A 14088-nucleotide genomic window follows, 5' to 3' on the forward strand; every position below is an offset into this window, starting at 1 on the left:
TAGCTGTGCTTGGCTTTGTTTGTAAATAACTTGGATATTTACGTTATAATAAATAAAAATCGACTATGGTGAATTGCAGTATGTTTGGTTGCAGCAGTAGGAGCGTCAAAGGTGTTAAAGGAGTCAGTTTTCACAGGTAATTAATTCCGAATATTTTCGCTTGATTAACATTGATTTTTGGCATTTATTGTCCCGACACGTATATTATGTTGATTAAAAACTTTCCTTATATCAACATATTTATTTCAGATACTATTTTATTTCGATTTGGGAAATAAATTTGTCAATTAAAGTATGTTTATTGTTGATAATGACAGTTGATTACGGGCAATATGTCGGGGCCGCACTAGGCATCCACATAAAGTTTGAGTTTTTATTGAGTAGAGGTCGATTCAGATTATCCTCGAAAATAGCAACGTTCACCTTGAAATCGCATCTAAAATGACGTGTCCAAATTTCAGGCCGCTACAACTCGCCATTTCGGATATGTGACGGACAAACAAACAAACTCAACGCAGGACTTTGGTTCCATGGAATTGAGATTTACGACTCAATAAATGTAACATAAGTATATTGTAAATAAAATGAATAAATAAATAAAAAAATAGACACACACATGTATTTTCAGTTTTATAAAATAAATATAGGCGAATTATAGTAAAATAAATTTGAATAACCCTGCAATAATAAATACACAGGTACACATTTAAAAGTATTTACAATGCAAATTAATATCCATTTGGCAATTCTCGACCTGAGTACGGCCCATTGTTTTGCTGCGAACTGTAGCTAACTTAATACCCAATAGTCATAGAATGGTTTTCCTACGTTTGGGCCCCTCTCTAGGTTACGCATTATTACTCTGAGGTAGGTACAGTTCGATTAAATTATAATGATTATTTTTAATTAGGGTAATTTTTAATCACCTTGTTCTCCTCATTTGGAAAAAAATGACACAATTCATGTTAACGCCCAATACATACTGACATATTTTTGCCATCCGAGTTGCGGAGAACTTCGCGCTAGCGTAATGCATCCTTTTGTTTCCGTATGTGCCGAATACAGGGATGTTGGCACACATTTGTATTTAGGGTTGAACGCCAAGGCAATCTATTATATGACCCCCTAACTAAAGAATTCGATATCTGCTCTAGTGGGGATGTGTGCCAGATATTAGTTTCAATGACTATGTTATTAATAGGGTTACTTTACTTACATAGAAATTTATACAATTTCATAACAAAGTTTGGTAAAAACGTAATGAAAAATATTACCTGGTCTCGGTGTAATAAATCGCCAGGTGAAATTTAATAAAAAAGAACATCTATATTCCAAAGTGCTGCCCTAAATACTTCATATTAAAACAATTTTGCAGCAAAGTGTATGAAAAAGGATCAGATTTGTTTTTAATGAAAAAAATATGGCCGTCACCTTCTCGCACTGAATTATAGGGCTTCATTTCAATCAGAGATTCACCATCATTATTCTCTCTCCGTACTTAATAGTTCATAGGACACTGCATTTTATGCACTATTAGGTGCGAAAGGAGAATGATGATGTTTAGAAGTATATTAAATACCCGATTATTTTTTAACATTAACAGATAACCTTAAAAAAAAAACAAAATTAAAATTAAAAATAAAATGCATACTGCAAATAAATCCTGTTTTCGTAATATCAGCATATGTCAATTTTGTTTTTCGTTTCTTTTCCCTTTCTTTTCTTTTTTTTTCGTGGTCATGTCATACCATATTTATATGCTACAAACTTATTAATAATTAAAAAATGAATGGCCCACGCTCAGACGCTGAAGTCTTTGTGGGCAATTTTTCCAATTTATGTAATAGCTTATTTTTAAGATGTATTATTTTAAAGGGTATTTTTGTAAAATATTTAAGTTTGTAAGTGAAAATTCTTGATGGAAGTTCATTGTAATTTGTTATATAAATAAAATACGAGTGATACTTTAATCCACAAATTTGGAATATCCAGTGACCGGTTTCATCGCTTTCGCGACATCTTCCAAATTTGTGGATGAGAGTATCACTCGTGTTTTATTTATATAATAAATGTATTTTTGTAATTAAAATTCTATGTAAATATATGTATGGAAAAATAAACAAACAAAAAAAGTATAATAATGAAAAAAATATTAAAAAATGACTAAAGGTCGAGTCGAGTGCACAATAAATAATATAAAACTGTTATAAAAAGATTCTGAATTTGCGCATTAGGTAATTTATTCATTTTAATTTTACGTTCATTGAACGCTTGTTAAATTTTGGCGAGGTGTTATGACCCACAAAACCCACTGAGTGTTATGACCCACAAAACCCCTTAGTTTAATTGCTGCGTTTTCCTTCAACATTTTCTCGTAATAGGATGCGGACAATTTCGTACGTCTCACTCCGCATAAAATGTCCAAAGTGCTCTGGCTTTCTGTTCTTAATTATATTGACTATTTCTCATGCGTCTTAAAACGTCTTCATTGTCTAGCCATAAAGATGTATACCGCCAGAGACACAATATTTCAATATCATTGATGTATAAATCTGTAAATCAGTTAGGGCTCTACTCTAGTGAAACTTAATTTGTCAGCATGCGTCGCACTCCGAATAAAAACACAAGTTGGTACACGATTACAACACCAGGTTTACTAGTATGGCTGTACTAGAGCTAGCTGTTCCTAGATACTGCAATAAATAAGGCAAAAGGACACTGCAATACAGTATACCTAAAATATTTAACATGTTACCAAACAATATTAAAAATACTGAAACAATGTTTGAGTATGTCCAAATGCTTGCAGATTGGCTGGATTGTTTTCAGGCGATGCCTAGTAGGTGATTTGGTTCAGCCGGATGCATCTCACCCACGTGATATAGGTTTCAGCTCTTTTACTTCACAAACTTTAACAGATGGAAGAGTTGAGGAAATGTGGATGTTCAAACATGGGCAGAATGGTGAATGTTACACAGTGTGTAAAGTGGCCAATTAAACTAGCCAATGACAGGTCATAAGCCCTGGAAATAGATCATAATTGGAAACGAGGAACTTCGAAATTGACTTACGGTAATAACAAAACACTTTTGAGAAGAGAATATGGAAATCTAATTTAAAGTCTAATCTAAAGTTTAAACAAAGGCAGAATGGCGAATGTTACACAGTGTGTAAAGTGGCCACTTAAACCAGCCAATAACAGGCCATAAGCCCTGTAAATGTCTAGACTTTCATATTCCCTTCTCAAAAATGTTTTCCCTCCCTGGTGAAATAAATTTAAATTAAAAATACTGAGTTAAATACAGGATTGAGGCGTAAGCTTTAATTATGAATAATCGAAAAAAGATTTTTTAAATTATTGATAATGTAATAAAATATGGTATAATATGAAATGTTTTTCAAGTAAAATTATTATAAATGTAGGTTAAGTATGAATAATCGAAGCAATTTATAAGAACGTGCTTACGAGCTGTACGTATACAACTCAGCAGGACTTTAATTTAAGACTATTATGTAAATATTTTTGAAATAAAAAAAATGATAAGCATTTAAGTCTATAAATAAATAAATATTAAGTACGCACAGCAATATTATGTTCGACACTCAAAGAAAACCAAAAATCGGAGGAAAGTAAATATCTTATTTTTATAAAACTGAAGCAAAACCACCTTCCAAAAACTAAGAATGAGTGGCTAAAACGAGTTAGCAGTTGTACTAACTTTCAGTCTAAAGAAAACAGCACCAAAGTTCCGGAATAACAAAACGTTTTAGAGAAAACTCCACTCAGGACTGTAATAATATTGAATAAATACGAAGATTAAGAATGAAGGCAACATTAAAAGTAGGTAGTATTAAATCAACAGGAACCTTATTCCAAAAACATTTTTCTGGTAAATTTGAAAAAAACTCTTTTACTTATGAAATAAGATTTAATTCATATCCATCCATACTAATATTATAAATGCGAAAGTGTGTTTGTTTGTGTTTCCTTCACGTCGCAACGGAGCGACCAATCGATTTGATTCTTATCATAGGAGTAGTTGGAGAGCTGAGAAGTTAAATTAACTATTTTTTATCTCGAAAAAAATAATCACTCCCTTTGGGAAAATGCTCAGTGAAAAAATGATTTTTCCTTACAGAATAACGGATGGTCATTTTTTTGCATGGTGAGAGTCGGAAGACCGGCAATAGATACCATTCCATTGGGAGCCCGCCCAGGGCACTGCATATTGAACAAACACCTCGCTAGAATGAACCTTTCCAAAACTTCTACATGTAAGTTCTACAGTGCAGATGAGGGAATACCCGTACATATTCTATGTGAATGTGCCTTACATAAAAGGAGCCTGATCCTCGGGGGACCACTGGTTAAACCTGAGGATGTTAAAGTGGTCACCCCTTACCTAAAAGCCCGATACTTTACGGATCAAAAGCAAATTGTAAACTCTCGCCTTCCAGACAGTAGCTAGGCTCTTCATAGACCTGGGTTTGGAGAGGGAGGTTTAGCAAAGTGTAAACTCTCGCCTTCCAGACAGTATCCAGGCTCTTTGTAGACCTGGGCTTGGAGGGGGAGATTTAGTAAAATGTAAACTCTCGCCTTCCAGACAGTAGCCAGGCTTTTTGTAGACCTGAGTTTGGAGGGGGATATTGAGCAAAATGTAAACTCTCGCCTTCTAGACAGTAGCCAGGCACTTTGTAGACCTGGGCTTGGAGGGGGAGATTTAGTAAAATGTAAACTCTCGCCTTCCAGACAGTATCCAGGCTCTTTATAGACCAGGGCTTAGAGGGAGAGATTTAGTAAAATGTAAACTCTCGCCTTCCAGACAGTAGCCAGGCTCTTTGTAGACCTGAGTTTGGAGGGGGATATTGAGCAAAATGTAAACTCTCGCCTTCCAGACAGGAACCAGGCTCTTTATAGACCTGGGAGGGCGAGAACTACTTACGGGACTCGTCACAATAGATCTTCACAGATCGCAGTGTCGTCAAGAGCTTGCATAGCACTGACCCTCACCTCTAAGAATAAGAATAAGAGTGTATGTACCCAGTATCAAGTGACTGTTTCTTTAATCGAAAACTTCACCGCACGTTTTCGACTAGGTATCTATATATTTTAGTAGGTTGTACTATGTAGGTAGTTTGGCCTTGGTCCAACGTCGGATTGTCCGTCGTAAGTATTCGGTAAGGCTTCGAACTAGGTTAGCCTTAATTGGCTGAAGCCAGCGGAAGTTAACTTGGGGAGTATTTATGGATCCTAGATTCCACTGCACTTCAGAAGCGATCGCTTCATTAATTCATTGCGATCAAGAGGTATTCAACTAGGTGAGTATATTCAATTGTAGATTAACGACTGTGCAACGATCGTTAGGCTGCATAAATATTATTTGATTGCATTGAAAGTCTTAAATATTTTCGTTTTAATCTTATTTTTTAAAAATAATAATTCAAACCGAGGAAGTAAAAACATATTTTTACATTGAATTTTTTTTTTCGATTAAATTTTATAAAACCGTGATAATATTTCAAAATACAAATCATCATAATTCCCTTTCCGCAGCTAATGGTGCATAGGGCACTGCATCGGTAGACCGATTGCAGCGTATTTTGATCATTTTTGTAACATAAAGGTATGATGATCAGTCTTACGCTTCAGGTACCTGTCTAGGGACTATAAAATATTCTAGTGTACAAACTCCCTTTTGAATAAATGTTTCATATCAACCACATCGGGAATCGAACCCAAAACTTCTTGCATGGTGGGCAAACGCGCTGACCATTACACCACGAGACCGACAAGAAGATACATATAATGCTTGCATGCACCAATGTCCCGATTGTGTCGTATTGTAAACTCGAAACAAGATCTGGCGTATGGCCTTTACCGTGTTGTTTTACTTTTGCTGCTCATTTTTAAATTGGTAAACAAACGAAGACAACGTATGTTAAAACCCAATACATTTTTTTATATCACAGTAAAGGACATCCCTAACAACAGAGATATCACAACAATATAGTAACGTTACGATGCAGACTTACCAAAGCTCTGGCTGACCCATATTCCGAGCATGTCGATTTGCAGGAGCCGCTTATAAGCCTCCGCCCCGCGGCTCGTGTTCATGAACAGGTGGTAGAGGAAGCTGCCGCACCAGGGGGCCAGCGCCCCGGCCAGGTGACACCACGCCAGGAAGGGCGAGCCGGCGCCCGCCTCCCACGGCAGCAGCTTAGGCACCACGGCGACTATGTAGATGATGGGAAGCCCTATAGATAGAAAGAAAAAAAAACATTATTTATTTATTTATTTACGGACTTATTCAGTCCATTTTCACCTTTACTGCCCAATTTTTCTAATTCTAAATATAAAAAAAATATTTTTATATGTTTTTTATGTGGATGTGTAATATTTACTAAAATCTATAGATGAAATAATTGAAGAAATATAAATGTTACACAGTGTGTAAAGTTGTCACTTAAACCAGTCAATGACAGATCATCGTTCCGTCTTTGAAATGTTCTCTTCCGTACTATTATAATTTGTACCCCAAACACGCAAAACGTCGAAAAACATGGCCTCCCCCAAAACCGGAAATCTGTTAAAATTTTTCGCAACGGGAAGGATAAACATTTTTAAAAAAGGAAAATAGAAATCTAGGTATTTAAAGGGCTTATGACCTGTCATTGGCAAGTTTAAAAATCCACTTTACGCACTGTGTTTGTCGCCAAACATTTGGATAAACTCAAAATATTGGAATATTTTAACGTTTATTCAAAAATGCTGGAACAAACGAAACTAAAATAATAATATTTTAAAGCGGTCACTTTACACACCGTAACATTCACAATGCTTATGTTTAAACAATCACATTGCCTCAACTCTTCCATCTGTTGACTCTCCATCTGGCTAAATTATTTCACCGACTAGGCAACGCCAACGCCTGAAAACATTTGTATTGAGTATTTCGAAATGTTTGTAGAGAGGCTGGATTTCACTATATAGGGAGTTATTAAGATGTAAATTTATTTATAATATACATATTTTATTGGGTATACAAAGAGTTTGTACAAAATATATGGTCGATTTTATTGTATATTAGTTTAGGACACCCATGCACACATAAAAAAAATATTTACACTTAAGGCAATTATTCAAATTATGTTAAATATAACAAATGAAAAGAATGTATATAATAATACAATTAATTAAATATCTGCTTCTCTCAATATGTCTATGATTTTTGACCTAAATTACATTGTCATAAAAAATATCAGCCTTGGTAAATCTATTGTTATATTGGTCGCATATTCTGGGTATTGTCGATTGTTTTCAATGGTTCGTTGACGCGTTTTCTGTGTAAAACAAACGATTTTGTCTTGTCGGTCTAGGTGGCACACGGAATGAAAATCTTTCTATTAGTAGGGGAATCAATTGTATTTTTTGATTTTGAAAAGAGTTTATTCTATGGTACTGCATAATTTTAGCATAGTTAGAGAAATTAAAGTTTAACCGGTAGTCGACCTGTTCAAAGATTTTTTTTGGACCCTTTCCAGTCTATTAATACTAACATCACATGATAAGTCTATTTACTTGCATGATAAGTTCGACCATTTTATATATTACTTTTAGTATTATTTTATTTTAGTTTAGTTTAGTTAATTCAGTAGCATTATAATAACTCATTAAATAGAATCCCGTTTGTCTACAAACATGTGGGCATACTAAAAACGTTGTTGATAAAAACCTTTGTTTACTTTTCCAGCATTTAACAAGAAAGAGCAAAAAACAGCTAAATGAGCGAAATAAAGATTTGTGTTAAAGCTTCACATTTTCAAGAGTTTGTAATAAATCTCTTATCCTATATTCTTATCCGAATACTGAAAATTTAACTACCCCATTACGTTCTGGGTGTATCCACTAAAGAAAACTCGATTACTTTTCTTTATTACCTAAATAAATTGTCTTTATAGTCCCAGGCCTGTAAAATATATATGTATATTTAATACCCGCCATTTCCATTGCTTAGTTACTTTTGTGTTTAAGCTTCATATAAATTTGTTGTTAACATGCTGTGAAGTCCTGAAATTATTTTTCGGACGACAATACAAAAATAATACGAGTGAAGGGGAGATAGAGGGGGTCTAAAAATATAAAACCAAAGCCAAACACACTTTTTTTAGTTCACTTGATTTTTGTGTTGTTACATTTCATTGGGACAAAACAAATTATTTTACATTACGTAGTACGACATGCTTGAAATTTTATTCAAACCACAAAATAATAATTTTTATCTCAGCTCAGTGCCATATTTTTTTATGTTTTTTGTAAAATTTATTTATTTATAACGGATTACATTCATTTAACAAAATTTTTTTTTTTTCTCCGTAAATTCATTTTCTATCGTGAATGATAATATTTTTAACATCTTTTGTAAAGGTTGTCTGAGTTTTTTGGTTAGTTTCGTCTGATAGTTTATTGTCTAATTTTCGTCCTTGGTTTTATTTGATTTAATTTATTCTTTTTTTTTCCATTATTAACAAAGATTAACAATAAAATAATGTGACCTCACTGGGGTTACCCGTGCCGAGGGGACTTAACATTATACTTTTTTTTTTAAAAATTACATTTGAGAATAATCAAAGAAGAAATATACAGAGATACTTCAAAAAACGTTCAGAAAGTTTTAAACACTACGTATTTAATTTTATATTTTATTTATTTCGACGGCTTGCGCCTTTGACAAAGTAAAAAATAATATTGAAAAACAATTATAATAAAACAAAACAATGCACACAGAAGAAAAGATATAGATATTTAAAGTAAAATCAGTAGAAAATAAGGAAATAATAGAGAAAAATTAAATAAGAAATTATAACAAAGGTATGCAACAAATTAACAATAAATAAAGGGTTTAAATAAAAAAAGTGTTGAAGTAAGAAAGGCGATGTATCATAGCATAAACAGTAAAACAAGTATAACACTTAGTACATTTTTATAATTTAGAAAAGAAGTGATTAAAAAGTAATGATTTTAATTGGTATAAGCATAAATTTAAATAATCTAAGTTTCCATGTTTGTTTGCTAACATGGGGAACAGTGGAATAGGTGAGTATTTGGCATAGTTTAAACTATGGAAATCAACAGCAAGTATTTTGTCTCGTTCTACGCTGTCTCACATAAAAATTCACACAATTTAAAAGTTCGGGACTGTTAAGAACATTATTTAAAAACTTGAAAAGCCGCACTAAATCTGAAATTTCCCTTCTATCATTAATACATATTAATTTTAACTGCTTCATTACACATTTATAGTTAAGCTCTTCAATTGGAATGTTTAATTTAAAATGTATAAATCTTAAAAACTTATGTTGGACCTTCTCCATACTGTTTATATGGATAACATAATGAGGAGACCAAACTGAGGACTCATATTCAAACTGGCTTCTTACTAGGGCCATGTATAATATTTTTAATGAATCAATAATGTACACCTTTACTTTTAATCTTATAAAATGTAAAATAAATAAACAAAAACATAACATAAACCATACATTTGTGGAGTAGTTGATTCAATATTGGTTTAGGCAAATGAGACAGTCCATTTTACTTCTACCCAGCTCCACTATACATTTTTTTTTAGCCTTTATAAACATTTTCTCATTTTTAATTGTTTTAATAAACAGTGGAAGTAGGTTATAGATTTTAATAGCATAATACTCAAAATTCCTTTGCCCGTTGATTGTCCATGAAATTGTTCCAATATTATTGTGTCCATGTTTATTTCATTTTTTTCAAGTTTCGTCTACTATTAAATAAGTGGCTAATTTATGAATAAATTTTAAGGATTCTAGTTAAAAGAGTTAATTTACATTTAATTGATTAGTTTGTTTAAAGCTTTCTTTAGTGGTTGTTAGGTACTCGTATACTAACTTAAAAATAATATATTGCTGTCTTTGGAGTTTGCTTATGTCATTTTGATTTCCTGTTCCCCATAGTAGTTGCAAATAACATATTTTAGTTTTTATATGGACTTCAACAAACATTAGAACTTTTTCCGTTCTTGAAAAAAGTTTTTGGTTTTGAAAAAAAGACTCGATAATGCCACCACTTTAATTATTAATATGACTTATCCATGTCAATCGTCTGTCTATTGTTAGTGGCGTAAAATGAGACAAAATTATATGAATATGCGCATATATTCCACGTACTATTTTTTTTAATTTTTACAATGTACAAAAGAGGTAAAACAGAGTATTAAAAAAATAAAGGATAATTACATAGCAATGAAATACACATGTTTTATGTTTAATATGTTTTTTTTAACTTTATTTTTCATTTAAATGTTAATTGGTTCAGCCGGGTGAATCGCATTTGCATGATGAAGGTTTCAGCTCTTTTACTTCACAAAAGTTTTGAGAAAATGTGGCTGTTTAAACACAGGAAGAATGGTTAATGTTACACAGTGTGTAAAGTGGCCTTAGTGGGTAAGAAATTGTGATATGAATTTTAAAAAAAACAAATAAACTCTGCTCTGCAGCACTGAAACGGAAACCAACCAATGATAGGTCGTAAGAACTGTAAATGCCTAGATTTCTATATATCCTTTTTAAAAATGAATTCCAGCTTGTTTAAAAACATTTGTACGTACTCAAAACATTGTAGAATAAGTAATATGGCTATGTTTTCTTTTTATTTATTTTTTTATTCATTCAAATTTATACAAAAATTAACAATATAAAGATCGTTTTTTATTATATAAATAAAACACGAGTGATACTTTAATCCACAAATTTGGAATATCCAGTGACCGGTTTCATCGCTTTTGCGACATCTTCGAGACTGGTATCTTTATTAAAGAGTTAAATGTATTTATACAGAACAGAGGTAAAAATAGATAATTCAAAGTTATATGTAAGTAAATTAAATAATGTTGTTTTTATCTTAAGGATCATTACCTCAGCTCATTAGTTAACCCAAAGAAAATTTGTTGAGCATAAATATAAATTTGAAAACATATCGTTAGTAATTAAAAATTGAAGAATAATAATCACAATACTTTAAATGTTAAAATTATCATGTTAAATTGGAAAACATAACGATAATAATAAAAATTGAAGCATAAATACACATTATAAAATATAATATTAGTAATAAAGAAATTAAACAAAAATATAAATTGGAAAACATACCGATAATAACATAACATAACATACCATAAATATAAATTTGAAAATATATCGTAAGTAATTAAAAATTGAAGAATAATAATCACAATACTTTAAATGTTGCGAATAACTCGAGTGGTTATCGTAATTGTTTTGTGCCTTAAATTGACAGGTCACAAGCCCGGTAGATGCCTAGACTTGTATATTATCTTATCTTAAATGTTCTTCATCTCTGTTGTAATATGTTAATAAATGAGATAGTACGTTTGTTCGTTTGTGCTTCCTTCGCGTTTCAACGGAGCGACCGACTGTCATAATTTTTTCATAGAGATAGCCGGAGAGATAAGAAGTAAAATAGTATTTTTAATAGTCATTTTTCATCCCGAATTGGAAAAAAGTACAATGAAAAAAATTATAAAACACCAATAATTAATAAAAATGTTGGAAAATAAGTAGGCGGAAAGGTGTCTGTATTCTTTAATATTTATTTCATTAATTTATTTCATAAGCTTATATTTTTGCATTTTTTGTTTATATGCTCACTGTTTTTTCTTGCATACCTTTGTTTTTATTATTTTTTTTTTTTACTTTGTAAAACTTTTTATTATATCATTTCTAACTAATTTCACATATTTTTTCTGTATATTCTGTATTATTTAGTATGTTAGCATGTTTTTTATTTTTATTTTTTGTAAATGCCTTTTGGGCGTTAATGAACAAAATGAATAAATAAAATAAATAAATATTGTTAATTGAATCGGCATTCACTTCGTAACACTTATTTATAAACTTTGTTATAAGTGTTACATATTTTTTTTTTACAGGAACACTACTACAGTTTCGGGAGAGCACTCCTCCCATCGACGGATGATATAAAACTAATATAGTAAACACAGAATATTATTCACGATGTCATAGAATTTAAACAAAAAATAAACAAATTAAGCGTTCTTGTAAAATAATAAAAATTGTGTAACACTATAAAAAACATCGATTAAAATGAATGAATCGATTCGGACTTCAAACATAATATATATCAATTGAATTCAGTTGCTATGAAAAAGTATTTATAGGTACTGTAATTTTATTTTCAAAATCATAAGTCGAATCCCTGTCCCATTATTATTTTCTATCTTAAATTTAAGGAACAAAATAAGATATGTACAATGTAATTTAACAAAACTATCAACATTCGATTTTTCTGGGTAACATCCCTAGTGTTTAAAAAGAAAAAGGGTTCACTGATGCAACATTGTAACGACGGCGACGTTTAGAACAGAAAAAGTTTATTATGTTTAAAATGGTTTATTAGTGAAAGTAAATCATAAAATTACCTTCTTTTGTCATTATTACAATAAATATGTAATCGTAATTGAAAAAAATTAAGCAATTGTGCAGTTCTAAATTTGAAAAAATAAATAATATTTTACTACCGCTCTTACAAGGTTTATGTTGTTGAACTTTGATGAAGTGTCAAATGTGACCTATTAAATTGGCCCTACTATAATAACAACGTTTTGTTTTCATAATAATTGAATTCTTCATCTTTGTTTAGTTTGATTTGATTTTTGTTTCAGTTTTGTATTAGAATTTTGGATTTGTCAACAGAATAACGATGTGACCTCGCTATCGACTAACGGATCGTCGTTTTCTTTCATATCGATAGTTAGAGGACCGGCAATTAACGCAAGGTATTTTCTATCTCGAAAAAATATATCCTTCGTAACATAATTTTTGCCAAACGACAAAACTAATTAATTACCTGACTAATTTCTCCCAAATTCTGCGCGAGTGAAGCCGTAGGTAAAAGCTATTAAATCATATAAATTGAATAAATAATATTTTTCATATCCACAGGATTTAATTCAGTTATGAAAGGGTAAAATAATTACTATGGAAAGCAAAGTTTGGCTGGTAATCACTATAGTCGAAGTTCAGAAATAAATTTAATTTATATTTGTCAATTGATTTGTTCGCAAACTTTCTGTACGGCCCGAATTTCAATAATTCAGGGCAGATTTTTTTTTTGTGCAATCCGTAATAAAATACATATTTCATTTGTCACGTTTGTTCTATGTTGATCGATGAACAGTACTTCATTGTTTCTCAACCTACGAATCGGAATATGGAATTTAACTTGACCTAGTAATGATGGAACATCGATTATACTATTAGTATGCCGAACATATATATGGAATCAATATTAGTTCTACGTTTTTGTAGACAAGAAATATTTAACATTGACTCTATATATAAGTACAAGTTAAGGGTGTATATTGAAACTAAAAGAAATATTCATTTGGCCACTGGTTTTGTTGATCTTATCATAAATAGTAACCCACTCAATTAGTTATTAAAACATACTGATTTCAATATGAAAAAAAAAAATCAAAATAATTTTAACTTTCTTTTCGAACACAAGTTTTTTTTCATAACGATTATTTTGTGATGAAATCTAACTCCCGAATTTTTCTTTTAAATATTGTTTTCTTCTTCCTTTACATTTTTATTATATTTTACTTTACATCATCATATAAGAGTAGGTACTGGCATTATACAAGAAGTTTGAATAACCAGCATTTTGTTTTGACCGAGTACAGAGTATATTTTTGAAATAGTTCACAACAACATTTGAAAATTATTTCAAAAAGATTTTCTTCTCAGAATTTCTCCTTAGCTTTGCTAAACGCTGTATAAAACAAAATACGCAGCAGCGTTGGGAGGATCATTACCGCGCTTCTTCTACAAGTAAAATCTTTAAAATGTTTTTCCCAACGCTGGCTGATGCAGCAAACTTCCGTCATCATCACCAAAGTACTTTCGAAACGACCCAAATTTTTAACGGACACGGAGCTATGAGAAGTCACCTATATAGGTTTAAATGAAGGAATGATGACTATTGTCCATGCGATGATATTTCTCCACTGAGTATTG

At 31.4% G+C, this 14088-nt stretch overlaps 1 protein-coding gene across 1 annotated transcript in view; it reads right to left on the minus strand.

Moving 5' to 3' along the window:
- The window catches only part of LOC148280880 (progestin and adipoQ receptor family member 4), a 106912-nt gene that overhangs the window by 64550 nt on the left and 28274 nt on the right, over window positions 1-14088 (minus strand). The window contains exon 2 of the mRNA XM_088227639.1: window positions 6034-6255. Coding sequence (XP_088083765.1) covers window positions 6034-6255 — 222 coding nt within the window. The remainder of the gene's footprint in view (window positions 1-6033; window positions 6256-14088) is intronic.

This window comes from Micrasema longulum, unplaced genomic scaffold (assembly GCF_059751315.1).
Source record: "Micrasema longulum isolate JH-2025_06_02 unplaced genomic scaffold, ASM5975131v1 h1tg000519l, whole genome shotgun sequence".
Lineage (NCBI taxonomy): Eukaryota > Metazoa > Arthropoda > Insecta > Trichoptera > Brachycentridae > Micrasema > Micrasema longulum.